This window comes from Halichoerus grypus, chromosome 12 (genome assembly GCF_964656455.1).
Source record: "Halichoerus grypus chromosome 12, mHalGry1.hap1.1, whole genome shotgun sequence".
NCBI lineage: Eukaryota > Metazoa > Chordata > Mammalia > Carnivora > Phocidae > Halichoerus > Halichoerus grypus.
In genome coordinates this window covers 47930899-47952594 of record NC_135723.1, presented here as the reverse complement: position 1 = coordinate 47952594, position 21696 = coordinate 47930899, and the positions used below count along the sequence as shown (strand labels likewise).

Sequence of the window (21696 nt, the reverse complement as noted above, 5' to 3'; positions counted from 1 at the left end):
AGCTATCCAGTGAAAAGAATATTGGCTTTATTGAGTTGTTCAAAGGGTTACATTCTAAAGTGTATATGAAATAATGAGCTCTGTGCCTGATGTATAGGTGTTCCATTGATGTTTAAAGGAAGTGGCTGTTGGTCACACTTTAGTGATTTCATACAAAAGTTCTAGAATATACATGAAAAGTAAAAGTGGGAATATCTGAGATACACCACCAACCAATCCTGTCACCTTTATTTTCCGAGCCTCACTTTTCTCAACTATAGAGTGAGAAAATAGAACTCTGATGTCTTTCCAACTCTAAAGTGATTTCCTTCTACCATGAGGTATGAGTGGAGGACATGAGATGTGATTTGTTTCCCCTGCCAAGCCTGGCCACAAGCCAGAATGCTGTCCTGGGACTAGAGTTATTGTGTCCGTTGTATCTGTTCCTCCTCCCACAACTGCTTAAGTGCTGTTAGTTAGCAAGGAATGGAAGTAACATAGTACCCAGTATTTCTCCTTCTCTTCCCTCTGACTCCCAACACAAATTCAGTCCTTTTCCTCTTCTAACAAACCTACAACCAGAGCAGTTTTGAAGACAGACCACCAAACTGAATAATAAAACGCCTTCTCTAATTCTGTATTAATGACCTCATATTGACTATGTACTAATTATTGTTGAAATATATAGTAACCTTCTTTTCAATATGTGATCTCAGTTAGAATGGAACCATGTAAAAACAGTTTGAGAAGATATTTACTTACTTATGAGCTTAATTAGCTACATCTTATCATAATTAAACACATCAATTTGAATAGCTTCTTACAGGTTTCCTGTAATCACACTGAGGATCCAATCTTGATATTGCCAAAAAATATACTATCTTGTATCTATGACAACATGTAGAATTTGAGAATGGGCCATCTGCAGTATTGTATCCTAAATTGAAAACTCAGTGATTTGACTGTTTCGAGTGACTAGGTGATATCTGTCACAGTTGATGGAGTTCTCCCCTAACCTTCTATAATAACCACACAGAAATGTATTTCCTGCTACTCTAGTCTGCCCTCACTCCTGCTCTGCTCTCCTGCCCCTCCTCACTGGCTTTTATAGAAATGCCTCTAAAACAGGAGCATTTTTATACCTCAGGACATTTGCACTACCTGTTTTGTCTATCTGAGATGTTCTTTCTCCAAATATGTGCAAAGCTATCTCCCTCATTTCCTTTAAATCTGTATTCAAAGAACAGATTCTCATTTCCTGATCATCAGATTTAAAACTACAGGCACCCCCCCTCCCAAAATATATAAGCATTTTCCTTCTCTTTTTTGCCCCTACAACACTTAATACTGTCAAACATTGTACATTTAGCCTATTTATTTTTCTATTTACTTATTCCCTTTGTTAGAAGATAAGCCTCTGGTGGAAGGATTTTCGCATGTGCCAGTAGCATCTTTACCCCAACAGCTAGGACAGAGTCTAGTACAAAGTGGATATACCACAAACATTTGCTGAATATGAGAAAATCTCCATCCTGAAACCACCTGAATAAATTAATGATAGAGTGATGACATTTATTTTCATTCACTATGAATCTACTTGGATGAATACTAGTGTTATTTCTTTAGTATTAACAGGGATTTAAGAACAAAGGATCCAGATGGTCAGATATAATAATGAAAGGCATATAGAAATGTGTTTTGAATTTGTGCCAATTTGGCAGCAACATCTGAGCAGCTCCCTCAGTCTGAATTCTTTGCAGATTCTCTATGTTATCTCCCTAAGTAGTCTGTGGCTGCTCCTTAAGAAAAAAAAAAATGAAAAAGCAGTTCTCAAAATTTTAAATATTGTGTGGTGTGTATGTCTCTGAGCTTATAGCCAGTTTGATTTTTGAACACTCATTCACTTAAGTCTAACCCAGTGTTTTTCATTAGTTTTTCCATTGATGTGCATATATAAGTGATCACATTCTATTTAAAGGTCACAATGTTCAAAAACCAATTCTAATGCTGCTCCACGACAGCAGTAGAAAACAAGATACTTAAATTTGGCGATATTCTACTGAATCATGAAATAAGAAAAACGTATAGGTGGAGGACAGTATCCACTTACAAAAATGTCTGATATGCTGGACAACATAGAATTTTAAAAGAGATTTGAAAACTTTTTACCAAACAAGAAAAAAAGGAGATGGGTTAGCCAGAAAAGGTGTTGAAGAATAATTCCTCTATGAATTGGAAACTCTGAAATAGCTAATTTTTGGCTTTAAAGAAGTGTGAGTTTTACAACTTTGTAAGCTATGTGTAATGACCAAAATGTAAGGGAGGAGAATTTTGCTCCCACCAACACTGTGAAGAAGTTTGAAAGAGAAGTTTACATTGTCAGTAAAACTTAATAGGATGATATCTTCTCATAGAAAACTTCATTCTTATTTTGATAATAGACTTTTATTTTTTAAAGTAAAATATCTGTTTATAAATGCTCATGTTCTAAAAGCAGTGATTAGTCAATGTTGCCTGATACAGAACAATAGTCGCAAAATGTCTAAAACACAAAAACTGCAGGCTTGATTCAGGAAGATGCAGTGAATTTTCTGGTTTTCTGGACTAATAAAGAGGAAGGCAAATTAAGATAATAAAAAATCCATTAAACCTCAAACCAGGACTTCCTTTTATTATTTTATTATTTCATTTATTTTACATGTTGTGTGCCCAAGGGCATGTTAAGTGCTTTATATTGATTTATTATTACATTTAGATGACAATCCTGAATGGTTGATCTTATATATCATTTTATATGGAAAAATATTAAGGCTTTGAGCTGTCAGAGAATAAAACTAAGCTGCTTTTTGCTTACTGAGCAAGACAGAGCTGCAGCATTTAATTTTAGAAAGTTTTCCTGAGAAATGAAAAAGAAGGACCAAGGAATAATGCATTCCTTATTAACAGGGATGCTATGCATTTATTTATTTTTTTCTTTTTGGTTGTTTATTTTTCTGGTTTTCATCATTAAATTATAGGTGCTAATTTCAAAGAGGTTCTATTTAGGTTATGTAATGCTCTATAAAGAGCACACACTTGGGATGTGGCAGATTTTTTCTTTAAAAGAGCAGACCAATTCCTTGCCCCAAATCACTCAGGTGGCAAGTGGAGATACTGGAATATGACACAAAAGTATTTTATTCTCAAGTCTGTTTTATTTTTGTTTGTTGGTTGGTTGTTATTGTTTTCCTTCGTTATCATTTGAAACTCTTGCCTTGAAATAGGTCTGTTGTAAAATATAATCATATCCCAACAGACGATCCAGAGAAAAACTGTCAACAATTCTAGTCCTTTGTTCATATTTTGTTACCAGCTTTCTAAAACAAATAATCACAATAACCAAAAAGGATGAACCATGGAATGACTTGTTAAATGCATATAAAAACATTTGAGGTAATGTGGTTTTGAGACTTATTCTTCAAAAATTGTTTGAAATTTCTAACAGACTAAGAGGTAGTTATTGTTATTCTTACTTATAGATGGAGAAATTAAGGCACAGAGAGATTAATAAATTGCCCACCTTGACACAGCTAGAAAGTTGGATCTGAGTGTAGATTCAGGTAGTCTGACTTCAAAACCATGTTCTTGTCAACTGTTATGTTGGCAAACACAATGCTGACCACGAAAGGCTTAGGACTAAGAAGCAAGAGTGAATACAAATAACCATGCTTCTAACCACAATGCCTATGAATATGTTTGTTACACAAAGTTTCCATATATGTGTAGTAAAATTAACTCCTGGTGTCCTAGGAGGCTTCACACATTTGAGGATTGTCTATCGGAGTTGGTTACTAATCCTACTGAGTGTGGATTACTTCTCTCGAGATAGGCCATGCCTAAGGAACCCTAGTAGTAGGAGTAGGTGTTTCTGCTCAAGAAAACACATTTGGATACCGTGGTCTGGCTTTCGGCCTTATCTGCGTCTTTTGAAACCTCAGTTTCATTCATGGTAGCAAATTGCTTTTCAGAAGTACTTCTGCTACCTGAGGCTATTCTTTATATTTTTATATTATTCATGGTTTTTAATTATGTGGTTCACTCCACTAGTAGAATTTATTATATTTTGTGGTGGTGGTGATTTTTGATATATGGAAGAAAATGAAGTCTTTTTACTGCCACCAGTGTAAATGTCTGAAATCTAGTTAGCAAGATTAAACTAACTAAAAATGTCAAAATAAGGGGTAGGCAGAGTTTTGCAACCATTAATAAAGTGAATTTTTTTTGTTTTTGTTTTGTTTTGGTTTTGGTTTTGGTTTGGTTTTTTATTGGCTTGAGATTCTATTAGGTGCAGAAGCATACATAGTACATATTCTTAATTGGCATATGATCTAATCTACAAAAATGTACTTTCTCTAGTGATATCCCTGCATGTCATATTCCATTTTAGGTTTATTCAAAATAATATTATAATAAAATTGGTCATTCTGTACCATCTTACCCCAATTAATTACATGGAACAAATACTTTTTCTATCCAAAATAGCAGTTTAAAGAATTAATTTTATTCTCATCTGCCAGAAGTTTGATCAAAATTAAGAACATCAGTCTGCCAAATTTCATTTTTGTCCTATTTTTAGTTTCATCTCAGTTACACTGAACTGGGTAGGAAAAAAAATGCCCTACAAGCGCTTCCTTTGAGGCCCATTGACCTTGCACTCTCTTGATCTGGACAGGTATGGCTTTATTCCAGCTTCTTCTCTGTAAGTCTCCTTGTCCTTTCAAATGGCCTCCTGGATGGGACCCAACACAACCCCACTGGCCTCTTCCATAAGGTCCATATCGATTTCCCAGGAAACATTTATGCATCATTGTCCCTGCAGTCATGAGGGTGTTGGCCAAGCCCAGTACAGTACCATTTACTTGACTTTGTCCCAAAGCACCTACACCGTTGTCCTCAATTTTCCAGGCAAGAGTCAGATTCTGGTCCACTGTCCTCTGCTCAGAGAAAGCAAGCTCTCCAGGTGGCTTCTGTGAAATTCTCTACTTAACTCGAGGATAGAAGGTGGCTCTCTTCACCATTTCCCCGAGTGGACATGGAGAGTCTCAATGTAGCAATGGTTCTCTTCAAATAAATGTCTGATTTTTTGCTTGTTTGTTTTTTATAGACCTGCAGTGAGTATAAGTGGGCAAGGATCTTGAAATAGGTTTCTTTGAAAGTTTGCATGGGAAGTTTTAGAATTTCACTTTGGAATTTCATATCAATTGATGTTGGTGTTTTGGTGAAACTTTTATGTTAACCCCTTTCTCCAGTTGCCCAGAGCAAGATTCACCATTAGAGACAAGGAAAGGAGAAAAGAGAAATTCTTTTATTTCAGAGTATGCATGCTGTGTTCATGTGTGCATTAGCATGTTCACATTAGTTGCCTGATTTAGTTATAATAGTAACTCTGCAGGATTGGGAATATTACTCCCAATTTACAGAGGAGGCAACTAAGTTTCAAAGAGTAGATTTTTTAAGGGGATACAGATAGTGTGGAGATAGAAATTTCTGGTGGAAAGCTTCTGCCTTTCTTGTAGCCCTGCCACAGGTGAGATTTATATATCTCTAAGCACCGCTGTTAGCTTAGGACTGTTCCATGTGTTTCTCAAATAGTTACCGTCCTTTTGTGGACTTTGGTATAGAAATGTTTGAGGTCATTTCTACTACTGTTGATTCTGAACTTAGAACATAATCTTAACATTGGCTGAGTTTTAAAATAAATGTTTAATTTTTTTTCCAGACAATAGATTTTGAAGGTTTTAAGCTATTTATGAAGACATTCCTAGAGGCAGAGCTTCCTGATGATTTCACAGCACACCTTTTCATGTCATTTAGCAACAAATTTCCTCATTCTAGTCCAATGGTAAAAAGTAAGCCTGCTCTCCTTTCAGGAGGTAAGTCTAATTATATACTTTAAAAATGTATATGTAGTAAAATCCTTGAAGGGAAAATCAGTGTCAAGTTCTCTATAAGAGAAGAGATGATTTGCTTAGGAAATATCTTTCTTTCAGGATTTATACTTTCATACTAAGATTGTGCAAAATATCTAAAGTGTCTCCAATATAGTAATAGCTAAACATTAGAGAAAATATACTTTATCATTATCCATCACTTGTCATTCAAAGTCTTAGAAGTCTATGTTTAGGTAATAATTTTAAGAGAAACTTCCATCAAAAATGGAAAAGTGCTCTTTGAAATGACTAGTTAAATATAGGTAACTTTATATGTGAAAATGTAGTCGCAAAGCAGTTCTGTGTAGGAAACATAATATTTATATCACTTCTGTAAATTTCTAACATACTTTCATAGAAGAGTTTTGATTTTTCTCTTAGACACTTATTTTTTTAAAATTTAATATCACCATGGAGATGATTGGTTCTGTCATTATGGGTAGCTTTTCAGAGATGTCTAATGAATTAATACCTGTTGCTAATTGTGTCCAGCTCCATGCAGTCAGGAGAACAAAAATCTCACTGTATTACCCTACTGAATGTAAAATAGGTGATTGGTTAAACAGTGTTGGAAGGTTGAAAAACCAAAGAGAAATACTAAGGTAATGCAGAGGTAGAACCACAGGAAGCATGTGCCACTCCTAGGTTGGAGTAATCAAAACTCAGAATCTTGGAGGAAGGACTTCTTTGAACTGGGATGTAGCGTTCTGGGGGAAGGTGTTGCCTGGCAGATCTCACCCTGGGACTTCTGTGGTGGGGATGACTTCCTTCTGGGTTTGGTAGCTCAGGAGCTCAAGAAGGGAGTCAGACATCTTAGGAGCATCACCATGGTCTGTGCAGGATTGTGTAGCCAGGCTCACTGTGCCTTTCTCAATGTGGAAATGAGCTGGAGACTAGAGCCTGTTGCTCCTTATTTAGTCTGTTCTTACAGTGTGGAGCTGACCAGTGTTCTGGGCTGAACATTTTAAAATGGGGCAATTCCTTACTTTGATCTAGAAATTAAAACTCCCTTGTTCTTCCATTTCATGCTATAAATGGATTGCACATACCATAGACTGAATAAAATAACAAAATTGTCTCTTTCATTTTATACGAAGCAATACTATTCTTGCGTATGGAGAAAGAAGGGGGGGCACTTTTTGAGATGTTGTCTGTCTGAGTAATTGTGTCAGACTTGGAGAGAAGAGAGGAGAGATTCTAATTAATTAGGTAGGTTTGTAAGAAATTAAAATCTCAAACCTTCTTATCTCCAAATAGCATGTAGTAAGTATTACATATAAGATGCCAAATTTACAAGGAGTAGAAATCAAATCAGGTTCCAAAATGGAAAAAAAGAATTAAAGGGTAACAGCTTGTACTTCATTTGGGACAGCCACATATTCTGCACAGATCTACTTGAAAGGAGTTGCAAGATGGGCTGTGTAGCTCTCATGCAGCAAAAAATAAATCAAACTGGAATTCCTTTTCAAAACTTGGTCTCCACATTTTAAAACATAAGTGCATGGGGTCCTTTGTAGGACTGTTTTCAACCCCATATTCTTTCAGACTTACCTTTGATAGTAAAAAATACATGTGTTTTTATTTTTAGAACCCTGCTTTGCCATAATCGAAGTTATCTACACAAGATATATTTGGGTTGAAAAATCACAAATAAATTTTGAATAGAGAAGAGCTATAATCTGTTTTGTTTACCACCCCCCACCCCCCCCCTCCCTGCAGAGAGTTCACTGTATTTCATTACTATAGTACCAACAAGGGTGTGATAACCATTCTTGACTCTGTATCAACTAACAATGGTTTCTCAATAACAAGCAAAACTAAATTGGGAAAAATGTTATTCTTGTTAGTGAACAGTATTCAAGTATTGGAGATATGGTAAATGTAAAACATTTAGTTTTTATAGAACAAAAATTTTAAATAGTTAGAAAGAGGCATAAAGTTGTGTGTGTGTGTAGTTGGTTTTTGTTGGAACTTGTAGTAGCTACTGCTCCATCTGGTATTTTGTATAGTGAATGATTTTTGGGGGGAATATTTTGTTGCAGTATAAGTGCCTCTTATCACCTACTTAAAATGTAAGATGATTCTTTCTACTGTTCCCATGTTGGACTTTTAATTTTTGAAGATATCCCCTAATGCTTTATCTTTCCGGCTTTCTCATAACCTCTTCTGCTTCATTGTGAATGTCAGGTCCCTAATGCCTCACGTGTTTGCCAGCCCAGTGACCAACTTCTGATTTTACCTTCATCCCCAGAATCTATCACCTGAACTATTCTTTTTACAGAATGGTTCAATCATTTGGAACCTTTGTTTTTTGGCAAGTGGCTCATATACCCTTGACCATGAATCAATATTATGAGTTCATATTTCAGTCCCTGCAACTTGAATACTGAGAATAACCAAAGAGAAATTTCATAAATATGCAGATTGTTGCCTCTACAAATTCTTAATATCCAATTTTAACATGGCCTTAACACCACTTAAGCTTTTTAAAAAAAATCTACCATAAAAAGTATTTATTCTTGATACTGTCTCCTAGCTCAGTTAGGCTAAAATTTTCAAACCTCCTTTAGTTTATTCAAATCTTTCCCCTCATTCTCAATAGGTTAATTATTTTTCATATCATACAAAAAATAGACACTAACATAAAATGCCTCAGTTATTCCCCATAAACCCAGACATGTTTCTTCAGCTCACAGAGAATATGTATTAACTATATTCCAGATGGAACTCTTCATTGGATGTCCCATAAGGAATCGAACTAAATGTGTTTGGAAGTCAAGTAATTCTATTCTGCCCACACCTGCTTCTTTCTATCTTGTCTCTTGGTGAATGGAACCCAAGTATCTATCACTTTTCCAATCCTAAAATCTTGGACTCTTCCACCCTGCACCGCCTCATGCCTCATGTTTAGTTAATCACAAAATGCTCTCTATTGCTCATTATAACTTCTCAAACATTCTGCCAGTGTCGGTATGATCCATCATTGTTTGTGTTAGAGACTAGCCATTAGCATGGCTCCCAGCTGGGCCCCGACTTCCCATCTCCACGATGTGCTTTCTAACACTGAAGCCTGATTAGATTCCTCTTGGGTTTCCAAGTTTCAGGCCTTCCCTATCACCTTATGGAAATTTTTTTAAATTTTTTATTTTTCATCTAAACTTAAATCCTTGATATTTAAAATAGATTAAAGCAGCGTTGCTTTGGTGAACGGAGGGGGTGCAGGAGAGATGTAAGTACAGGAAGTCCCAGCCACTGGCCTTCCCACACCTTTTGAGACTCCCCCCGCCCCCCACTAAAGGTGGCTTTAATGCCACTCCAAGGCCTGGGCATTGCAGTTAAGAAAATGATAAAATCTGAGTTTCATAGTAGTGAGCACAATGCCATGTAGCTTGTCGATCTGCCTACAGTCCCAATTCTCTCTGTCTCTTGACCCATGCAGCCCAGACCCTTTACATACCGAAGTGTTTGCTGTGACTTAAGTCTGCTGTGGTCCCTTATCTCACAACAAAACCCAACTCCTTCAAGTCTCAGCGAATGTGTCACTCTAATAAATAGCACCTGCTGGGATGGGACACCTGGAGTGTGCCACGGGGAAGCAACGCTGGCAGCATGTAAAAATCACACCTTCTTCTTCTTGTACAAGAGCTGGTGTGTCCCTCTCCTCCCCAACTCCCACCTAGACCAGCTCTGCATGGCAGCTCTGGGAATGAACCACCTTCGGCTCAGTGATCACTGGTCTTGTATAAGGTAGCAGTTAACGGTACTTATTAGTAACTTCTACTTTCTCTAAGAATGTAGTAATTAAAAGAGAATGGAATTGATTTGTTAACTGGTTCAGACACTTATACTTTATATTTATGTTTGGCTCCACAATGTCTAAAATGTTGACTCTATAACAGTAAATGTCTGTTATTAGCTATAGGTTAGAGCAAGTGTTTTTTGTTATTATTAGTTTTATAGGGCAGAAAAAAAGAAGATTTCCTAGCACCCTTTATATCAGGTCATGTAGTGACTTGGCCAGTTGTAATTCTTAATTATTTATTTTATTAATTCATCAATTCATGCATTCCACCATTCTTTTTTTTTTTTTTTCCAGAGGCGTAGGGGAGGAGCAGAGGGAGAGGGAGAGAGAGAGAGAGACTTGGGGCTCAATCTCACAACCCTGAGATCATGACCTGAGCCGAAATCAAGAGTCGGACATTTAACTGACTGATCCACCCAGGTGCCCCTCCACCATTCTTTTTTTTAAAACAACTTATGTGCCAGAAATTGCACCAGAAAGCTGAGGATCCTTTAGAGCCACACGGAGAAAGATAGTCAATTAGGTGATCAGTTATATTACAATAAAATAAAAGTTGTCATCTATTTATCAAGATCATCTGAGATTTTAATCATAAATTGAAATTATCTAGTTTAAGTAGAGGTAGGGACAGGTACTTGTAGGAGATCATGGAAGGGAGTTTCAAGAAGAGAAAACATGTACATTTCTACTCCAGTTAAAAAAATAAATGCGGCGTGAAAGTATAGTGTGTGAACTGTAAGAAACTCAGTATTATTTCATTCATAAATATTTATTTTTAAATTTTTAAATAAATTTTAAATCCAGCATAGTTTACATACAGTGTTATATTAGTTTCAGGTGTACAATATAGTGATTCAACAATTCTGTGTATTACTCAGTGCTCATCATGACAAGTGCACTCCTTAATCCCCACCTATTTCACACATCCCCCCACCCACCTCCCCTCTGGTAACCATCGTTTGTTCTCTATAGTTAAGAGTTTGTCTCTTGGTTTGTCTCTCTCTCTTTTTCCCTTTGCTCATTTATTTTGTTTCTTAAATTCTACATATGAGTGAAATCATATGGTATTTGTCTTTCTCTGACTGACTTATTTCGCTTAGCATTATACTCTCTAGCTCCATCTATGTTGTTGCAGTTGGCAAGATTTCATTCTTTCTTATGGCTGAGTAGTATTTTATATCATTCACAAATATTTATTGATCACTTACAATGTGCCCAACCACACACACTATTCATATTTCAGTGAGCAAAATGAAACTACTTCCCTTCCTCTATAGTCAATTACATTTTAGTAAATAAGTAAGAATATGCATAGCATATCAGAAGGTAACGTAAGGAGTGCTATTAGCAAACATTGGTTAGATAGAAAGTACAAGTCGAAATTGAGGATGACTGGGAGCCCCGAATTTCTCATGAATGACTGAAACTGGGATACAAATCACAAGGAGACCATTTTTTAAAAAAAGATTTTATTTTGATTTATTTGAGAAAGAGAGAGAGAGAGCACAAGTGGTGGGGAGGGGCAGAGGGAGAAGGAGAAGCAGACTCCCCACTGAGCAGGGAGCCCAACATGGGGCACCTGGGGCATCCCAGAACCCTGAGATCATGATCTGAGCCGAAGGCAGACAGGTAACCGACTGAGCCACCCAGGCTCCCCGAAGATCATTTTTGATGGTCCCAGATTAGATGGTAGTTATGACCTTGGAAGTACCAGCATGGCTGGAGGAAGGGTTGGGGGAGTGGTCCTGGCAGGAGCAGAGTCCTGTGGCCTTAGGAGTTAGAGGAAGGTAGGCTTGCTGAGTACCGAGAGATCTGGGTCTATGCCTTGAATCCTTGGGCCGGGGCCGATGAAGTGACTGGAAGAGAGCAGCTGGAGAAGAGGCCAAGGAGGGAGCCAAGACCCTGTGGTGAAACTGGGGAGCTGTTACACAGTTTGAAGCCAGTGGGGTGGAAGCTATCATGAAGGAACATGAGGCTTGAAGGTACAAAAGAGTCAAGATATTTAAGACTGAGAATAGTAACAGCCACCCCTGAAAGAGTTAAAGTCCTTTGTTTTTGGTCCCTTTCATTGCCCATCCGATATGGCAATAGCTAATTGATCTATGCTATTAAGCCACAGTATCATCAGTGAATGTAATTGTTTTTATGTTTTCAGTACAACCAGAGAGTCACACCACAGGTAATATTTTTAGGCAGAAAAGGAGAAAGACTTTCTTTTCCTCTATAAGGAAGTTAATCAAATTAAGGACAGAAAATTGTATAATGAAAATGAGGTATTTGAACCCTTGGGAAAATGTTGTTTTGCCAAATGACCTTCCTGGATGTTCTTGCCAAAAGACACACTTCATTAATTGTGCTGAGAAGAAATTATTACTCTTATCAGGACTGTCTTGAGGATATTAAAAATATGTGTGTGTGTGTGTGCATGCATATTTTCACTATAGGTATAGCTTTATAGGTCTTTTGTGTCTAATAAACTACTAAAGTTTCCACAATACAAAAAAGGGCAGACATGGTCCCAAAAAACACAAACTGAACAGAGTTCAAGGCTTGTGTGACTATGAGATAGGGAGCTTGTTGGCACATAGTAGGCATTTAAGATACATTTGTGCATTTGTTAATTAGTTTCATACTAGACTTACATACCTACATACAAGTGCTCTAGAAATAAAGATAATTCCTATCCATTGACCAATAGGCATTTATCTACATCAACCATTACAGTTCTTATGCTTTTATAGCACCAAATTCACTTTTCTAATTATTATTATTGTAATAGTAGTAATCCACAAATTATTTTACTCCAATAAATCTTTTATCCTGAAACTCTGAAAACTCTTCACTGAAACCATAGAAAAATCCTCACTTCAAGGCCCTATTCATGATAAAATTACTGTCAGTAAAGGAAAAGTTCCCCCAAACCTCCCCTTTAATTATTAAATGGGTTTGAATATATTGGACTTTATTATATAGGTTTCTTTATTCTTCTATCTGAATATTCTAAGTAAAATGCTGGTCTTCAAATTTGCCATCTTTACCATTAGATTTATTTACCCACTATAAAGGGATTTTTGTATTTTCAGTTACATGTTAATGATTACATATTAAATGATAGTATTATCTTAAGATTGTTGCACTGTCATGTTCATGAATATTGTTTATAGTTTTTTATTCTAATAAAAGCAAATATGATATTTAGTACTTTTCAGAGTCCAAAATCAGTCATAACTTTTTTCTTTTCTTTTCTTTTTTTCTTTTCTTTTCTTTTCTTTTCTTTCTGAGAAGGGGAGAGGGGAAGGGGCAGAGGCAGAGGGAGAGGGAGAGAGAATCTTAAGTAGGCTCCATGCCCAGTGCAGAGCCTGACACAGGACTGGATCTCACGACTTGTGAGATCATGACCTGAGCGGAAATCAAGAGTTGGACGCTTAACCGACTGAGCCATGCAGGCGCCCCAAAATCAGTCATAACTCTATTTAACTTGTGATATGCCCTAAAATACCTAGTAACGCTAGGAAAAAATGCAATGGTACTGAACATTGGCTTTGATCCATTAGAATGAAAGCCCTATAAAAATGAGATTCTTTTTTTATCTGCTGTGTTCAGTGCTTTATCCTAGAACTTGGTTTTACACAGCTAATATTAAAGGTTCTTAATATCTATTTGGGTTTATATTTATAAAGGCATGCTTGTTATATACCTATTAGAAAATGCAGATAAGCAAAAAGAAAAAGTATCCATAATCCAATTCCCTATAACAAAATGCTGGTAAAGATTTGGTAAATATGAATATATGCATGATTATTTTTACATGGGCAAACATATCTGTGTGTGTGTGTGTGTGTGTGTGTGTGTGTGTGTGTGTGCATCCACAAATGTGTTTTATTATAGATGGCCCAAGGAATGGTCTGAGTGGAAGATGAACATTTAGAGCTCTCAGCTATGACTAGGATTTCTAATTTCATTCCAAAAGTTTATGAAATAATCATGTACACACTCTTAAGAGTCTTGAAAACCAGACTCCAAAGACAAAAGGTCATTTACTGAGAGGCAGGAGACAAATTTCTCTGATTTAGTTTTTTCTCTAGCCCCACAGAATTATACTTCACATAAAATCTCCATTCAGACTGTCTTTTGAATTGTGGCTACCCTCCTTGTCTTTGCCTCTGTTCGGGCAAATGTAAAATGGAGATAATAAGTGCGTGCATTGTACTGGGTGCTGGGGGACTCAAAAACATAATGTGTTAGGTACATTGTAAGTGTTCAGTGCATGTCAGCCATTACCATTTTTCATTAAACAGATTATTTTCCAGCATTTTAGTTTGCAGACACAGGGAAAGATCAAATTCAATATAGTTTCCCCTCCCCAAATGTCATTCATTCTGAAAGAGTACAGTAAAAATTATGGAGTATTATTGGGATTTCTTTTGGTTTGTTTTGATTTTTTGTTTTATTAAGATAGAATTGACCTACATCATCATATAAGTTTAAGGTGGACAGCATACTGGTTTGACTTACATATATTGGGAAATGATTGCCAAAATAAGTTTAGGTACTATCCATAATCTTATACAGATACAATAAAAAGCAAAAGCAAAACCAAAAACAGTTTTTTTTCCTTATAATGAGAACCCTTAGGATCTACTCTCTTAACAACTAGTGTATACAATTACATCATAGAGTAGTGTTAACTATAGTCATCATGTTGTAGCGTACATCCCATTTTGACCATGTTCCTGCAATTTCCCTCCCTACACATCATCTCCATGACTTATACTTTTTTAAATTTATTTTTTATTTTTTAAAGATTTTATTTATTTAAGAGAGAGTGAGAGAGAGAGAGAGAGAGAGGGAGCTGGGGGAGGAGCAGAAGGAGAGGGAGAAACAGACTACCTGCAGAGCAGGGAGCCTGATGTGGGGCTCAATCCCAGGACCCCGGGATCATGACCTGAGCCAAAGGCAGACGCTTAACCAACTGAGTCACCCAGGCGCCCAGACTTTTTTTTTTTTTTTGATTGAAGTATAGTTGACATACAACATTAGATTAGTTTCACGTATACAACAAAGTGATCAACAAGTTCATAGGTTATGCTATGTGTGCTTACCCACAAGTGTGGCTGCCGTCTGTGACCATATAGTGCTATTACAATAACTTTGACTATATTCCCTCTGCTGTACCCTTTATTCCTGTGACTTAATCATTCCATAACTGGAAGCCTGTATCTCTCACTCCTTTTCACCTATTTTGCCACCATCTCCCCAGCCCCCTTCCTTCTGGAAACCATAAGTTTCTTCTGTAATGGGTCTGCTTCTGCTTTTTCGTTTGTTTTACCTCTCAGATTACACATATGAGTGAAATCATATAGTATTTGTGTTTCTCTGACTGACTTATTTCACTTAGCATAATACTCTTCAGGTCCATCCATGTTGTCACAGATGACAAGATCTCAACCTTTTTGGTGACTGTATAATATTCCACAGTATGTAAAAGCCACAGCTTCTTTATCTATTCATCTGTGGATGGACACTTGGGGTCCTTCCATGTCTTGGCTATTGTAAATAATGCTGCAGTACCCATAAGGATGCATATATCTTTTCAAGTGAGTGTTTTTATTTTCTTTAGGTAAATACCTATTGGTGGTATTGGGATTTCTTTTTAATGTGACAAAAATTAAAGATGTTATCCTGACTTTTTTTTATATGTGGTAGTTTTATTCTCATACGTAGGCATAGTCAAGAAACGGAGTAATTCAACCAACTTTCACTTTTCTACCTGTAGATGGTATGTCACCAACACTGTCTAATATGGTAGCCATTAACCCGATGTACCTCTTTAATTTAAATTTAAATTAGTTAGCAAGTAAATAAGATGAAAATTCAATTCCTCAGTCGCACCAGTCTTATGTCATGGGCTTAACAGCCATATATGGTTAGTACTACCATATTGGACAGTACATATATAGCATATTTCTATCTTTGCAGAATATTTTACTAGACATAATTGATGTAGACAGATCTTGATTATACCACTTTAAAAGACCCTAAAGTTTGGAATTAGATATCCTGTCTTCAACTCTTGACTCCCCAGATTGCTACATGATGATCAGAGGTTTACTTTACTCTCTGATTTTCCACCCTCTAGTGTCTAAGATAGAATTGTAGGGTCAAATCAGACCACTCTGTTTACATGTTGTTGGCACACAGCCAGGGATGTTATTGTTACTACTCCTTCACGGAGGTTGCTCTACTTCTAGAACATCACCCCCAAAGACCTGTGCTTCAAGCCCTGTTCCTTATTATTACTTGTTTGGGGTTTTTGCCCATGTCCAAACAGATTTCTTACAGAAAATTCGCTGGCACCAGTCTCCTGTCAGGGAAGGTATCCCACTGCCTGTCCTCACTTTGTGTATTTTACTTCCCTTGTTGATTTGTAACCCTGTCTATCTCATTTTGCTGCCAGTTTGTACAAGCATAAAAAAAAAATCATAATACTGTGCTAAGGCAAGCATAGTTGGAAGGTTAACTCTGAAAATCATGAAATGTCTGACAATACCAAACAATTGTTTTTAATCTTGTCTGTGCTACTCATTGTGACTATTAATATGGATATTGGATATTGGAAATATGATTATACTATGACAAATTGTTTCTAAGCCTGATAAATTTCTGAAAATTGAACCAGTATGGAAAAAATGGAAAAGCCAAATTGCCAGAGTGTTGTTTTTCTCTTGCCTTATAAGTTTAGAAATGTAATTTATGTTATTAGTTTTGAATATCCCATTGTGATAGATGAAGGGAAACAATGGATACAACAATACCCTTTTCATTATCTGAGCTACGTGTGTTTGACGATAAAACAAACTGGAACAGAGGCAATAATTGAACATGTACCCAAAATGTATTTGCTAATAATTGCACCTTGAAGCTAGAATTAAAAGAATCTATTGAAATGAAACTTTTTAGGTTTTTGTGTCAAGAAATAGAGAGTCTATACTGAAGTACAATGAAAATCATGTGCTTGAAGAATGTGGTGGTAATAGGCAATGCTCAACTTGACTAATGCTAACTATTTTGGTAGTTAAAACTTTGAAGAATGTTTATATGTAAGAAGGTGTACAAACGTACACACTAAAATCATCATAAAACAGAAAAATGTTTTCAAAGTACAAGGTAATTTTTCCTAATGACAGTAATACACTCTTTTCTTTCAAAAAGATTTTATTTATTCATTTGAGACACAGAGATACAGAGAGAGAGAGAGAGAGCATGAGCAGGGGGAGAGGCAGAGGGAGAGGGAGAAGCAGGTTTCCTGCTGAGCCAGGAGCCCGATGTGGGGCTCGATCCCAGGACCCTGGGATCATGACCCGAGCCGAAGGCAGACGCTTAACCATCTGAGCCACCCAGGCACACGGAAACTAATACACTCTTTATTACAATGCTTAGTTTTTCACTTTATTTTGTGCTTTCTTGTTCACTGCAGTATACATGTATAGATATATATTGGTGTGTGGACATAAATGGTGTGTGTGTGTGTGTGTGTGTGTGTGTGTATACTTTGCTTCACTTTTGTGAGGAAATATTCAAAGAAGCATAGCCTTTGGCAAGTCAGTGAGCCTACAAATTGGGTGTCAATCACATTTTCTTTAAAGCTAAATGTTGACCACTTGAGGGAAAAGTTTTTCCTAGCTTTGCGTTCGGTTCCAACTCTGAAGAGTTTCGCCAAAGATGGGATGGATTAAAATGGCCTTCCTTAATGGAACTTAGAATTTTAAGCCTCTTCATCAGAGGCCACTGCTGCTAAAGAGGAACGTAAGGTTCCATTTACCATCTCTTTGAAAAGCTGTAGTCAGGAAATGGGGCTTTCAACCTCTTGTTTGCCACTTGTGTTGTTTCCTGTGTTCCACATAAACCTTAGTACAGTCTGCTGGAAAGAAAAAGAATTTTTTAGGGCAGTGAAGGAGACAAGTAGAGGAAAAGACCTCTAGCCAGACTTAAGGAAAGGAAAAAATATATATTAATGGTAGAGTAGGGTGGAAAAAGTCTCTATGAAGACAGATTGAGGCCCCAGGGACTGCTTTCAGAAAATTAAATGAAAATATGAAGAAACATTTTCACCACAGAAGTGAAAGTGAGATGATTTTGGGGACGAGAGTAGGAACAGGAACAAGCCTGTGAGACTTTTCCTCAGTTCAACACCTCAAAATTTAGTCAAGTCCTGCTCTCCGAAGTTTTTTGTTATGAAGTAATTGAGAAAAAGGCCTTTGACGCACCCTAAAAATCATTATAAAAACTGTATGCTTTATCACTCCCTAAGGAACCAAAACAAAAACTTTGTCTGGATTTGAGGAAGAGTTGATTAGTTCTTCAATGTGTGTTGCCATATAAGCCCATATTTTTTTTTTTAAAATAAACTAAATTCTTTTAAATATAAAACTGTGACATGAATATGATACAGCTTTTAGTTTATGACATTTCATGAACAGAAAATGAAAAATATTTACGCATTTTGTCAAAAATCATTTTAGTATAATAATATGCTTTTTCAAAAAGGTGGGGCTAGATATAAATTATATTTGTATGCTTCTGTTCAATATGTATATTACTTACAAGAAAGGCAAACAGAAAATTATATGGTCCTCACATTCTCCAGATTTTTTATATTCAGTATTATGAAAGCTGATAAAGAAATAGCATGCACTTTAGTTTTATACAAACAAATGATCATGAAGTGTTCTGAATCAGTGAAAATATATAATGTGGTTGGCATTCTTTCAAATGAATGTCATAACATGTTATTTTCCTTCTTTCTTGTTTTGTTCTGAGGTTTTGTATAAGAGTTAAATCAAGCTGATTAAATCATTTCAGTACCATAAGGGGGAGGGAAGCAGAGAAGAGAGGATTAGCTCATCAGGCAGGATGGGTTAGGTCATAGTTTATCCGAACATAACTCAAGTGCTGTGTTTTCCAAGTCTGGAAGTTACGGTCATGTCAAAGGTCAGTGCCAAAATGTTTTTTATCGTAAGTTGGAACTGCTTATTCCTGCAGCTGGCCAAGCTTTAGGTGGTTAGGTAGAATTAGTCAGGTATGTATATTTTTGAAAACTCAGGATTGTCTTCAATTCTCTGCCTTCTTTTGTTTTTTAAAATAACTATATTAGTTTGTATTAGACATACAGTGACATTTTTGTTAGGAAAAATCAATTTATACTTATATCTCTTTTTTGATAGCTATAAACAAATAGAATTAATGTGAAGCATAGAGCTGTATTTGAAGTAAGCATGACTTTGGTAAAAACAAAAAACTGAACAAAAGATGTAAAGCAGTGTTTTTCAAAATGTGGGTTGTGACCCATTAAAGGTTGGTAAATTCAATTTAGAGGGTCTTTGACAGAATTTTAAGAATGAAATAGAAGAAAAGAGAAGAGATTAACATGGAAAATAAAGCTTGGGGCAGTTACAGAACCTACTAATGTTGAGAGACAGAAAGGGGAGGGCGAGAGAGGAAGGGAGAATAAAAGGCTTCTGCTGGATTCACATGTAAATTGTTTTTCTTACTTTTTCTTACCCTTGGCCTTGAACAAAAATAGTCTGTCATCCATTAGTGCAGAATAAAGAGGGTGGATTTGCCAGCTGTGGAACTCTAAGCCTGTAAAATGGGAATATTGCAATCTACCTCGCAGAGTTAACATGGGAATTAAGTGAGGCGATCCATGTTAAAGCCTCCAGGACGGTTCCTGCCACATATTCAACACTCAATAAATAGTAGCTTTTATTCGTAGTAACACTGTGAATGATGAAAGTAATTTCATAATCCATTAAATGATATGCTGGCCATCTTGAGACGGCTGGAGGAGATGCCAGGTACTCCATCAAAGTTACTTATCCAAGAAAATGGACAAGAGCACCAGATGTGGTTACCAGCTCTGGACTGATAGGCTTGTAGAACTGTGTTTGGTTGGGATTATTCCCTCCATTCTAGTAACTCCCATTTGATTAGGAATCTAGCAGGCATTCAGCCCATTAGCCATTTCACCTCTTGTTTGCCAAATGAATCTTAAAGGATAATTGGGGTTTGCCTTCAGGTCTTGTCAGGTACACATGATCTGGTTTCACATGCGTCTCTGTTAGATGGAATTAACCATTTATTATAAAGGAGTTTCAGTTCATTATCGGCTAAATAATCTGCTGTCATCAGCTATTGCAAACAGGCATTCCAGTTCTCTACCCTTGTCTTGCAATAAGCACAGTGAATGGGTTTCAGAAATAAAGTTATGAACCATATTAAAACTAAAGTATAGTCATATGTTCTTTCCTCTCTAATCAAATGTCTGTGGTATTCAAGCAGATTGTTGTTTATGTTCCCTTTCTTACTCATGGGCCGATTTCTTGATGGGAAAAAGGATGTTTTATTCATGGCCCATAAATATTTGACATAAATACGTGTTTTTCTGAATGAATGATTCCTGATTATCAACATATAAATCATTCTGTGACAGACTCAAGTCTCTTCTTCAGTGTTTCATGAAAGACCAATTTTTAGTATCTTCTTAGCTGATTTGTCGTTGCCACTTCCTAAAGCAGAGAAAGGTGGAAGAGGAAAGTAGTTTTTCATGTGTTCAAATCTGTCCACCAGCTCACCCTGGACAAGAGGATTCTGACCCCAACATGCTCTTACAGGCAGGAGGAGCAATCTCCATGTCCCTGAATACCAAAATACTCTGAATTATTTACAGTAATCATAGAATATGTCTGACTCGGCTATCCTAGAGTTCCAGAGAATTTGGCTATTTTTTACCTAAAAATATATAGTTCTCTAAAAGGTCTGTGCATTATCTATTTTCTTAGTTGTCTTTTTCTTTGAAAGCACTGTATGGATATCTGTAAGAATATAAAGGCAATTTTTTTTTCCAGGTCTGAGAATGAATAAAGGTGCCATCACCCCTCCCCGTACTTCTCCTGCAAATACGTGTTCCCCAGAAGTAATCCATCTGAAGGACATTGTCTGTTATCTGTCTCTCCTTGAAAGAGGAAGACCGGAGGATAAACTCGAATGTATGTGTTTCTTTATTTAGTTTACTTATCACGGCAGGGGGTAGGGAAGGCACTAGATAGTGATGAATTTAAAACTGTATCTACTATGGTTGTCTGAGTTTTCATTAAATGAAGTGACTTTGGTTAATAAATAAAAATTCCTTCAATTGGGAATCAGACAAAGGATATTATGAATCTATCAATTTCAGGTTTTCATCAGGTTCCATTTATTAGGGAGTATTTCTTGAGTGTGTTGGTCTGTCAAATGACTTTTTCTTGACTGTCCTCAGTTTGGTAACACGATGATATTGGAAAGTGTCATTTGAGTTGTTTTGAAAAACCTTTATTTCTAGTATTTGAGGAGGTCTTCCCCTTAGTCAACAAGGGGGTTCACTGTACACAGACAACCTGAGTCTCTGTTGGCCATTTTCCTTGAAAACTTCAGCACTGATACTTTCTTTGCCAGGGATAAATGATTTCTCACATGTCACACGTGAAAGTTTATGTATAGGAGTTGACTCTGGATATTATAAATAAACAGTAGCTCTGTTTTTTTTTTTTTTCTCTCCTACAATAGAGCAGGTATTTCAGATAGAGAATTTCCATCTAGTTGAAAGGAAATAAATTTCTGTCTTTAATAAACTATAGTGTCTGAGCTCTCTCTGGTGGCAAACTGTATTCATTGCAATGCAGGAAAATATTTTTCAAGTATTTACTCTAAGCCTGAACATTTAATAACATAGTCTGTCTCCAAAGCCCCTGCTAAACATAGAGCTGCTAGCTTGTTCAGTAATTTGATTAACTTGATTGTATTGGATGCATTAAAATGAATTAAAAATTCTTGCTACTGAAACGAGAGTGAAGATAATAAATCCTAAATTTATTTTCAAGTGAATATAGAACACCGTGAGGTCTCAGA

General features: G+C 36.5%; 1 protein-coding gene across 10 annotated transcripts in view; it reads left to right on the top strand.

The window, feature by feature from the left end:
- Window positions 1–21696, top strand: part of DGKB (diacylglycerol kinase beta) — a 731665-nt gene that overhangs the window by 154601 nt on the left and 555368 nt on the right. For 9 of the 10 annotated variants that reach the window (XM_078059328.1, XM_078059325.1, XM_078059326.1 and 6 more), the window contains 2 exons: window positions 5738–5891; window positions 20658–20798. In XM_078059328.1, the coding sequence (XP_077915454.1) occupies window positions 5738–5891; window positions 20658–20798 (295 nt within the window). The remainder of the gene's footprint in view (window positions 1–5737; window positions 5892–20657; window positions 20799–21696) is intronic. The other variant, XM_078059329.1, reaches the window with a different exon arrangement.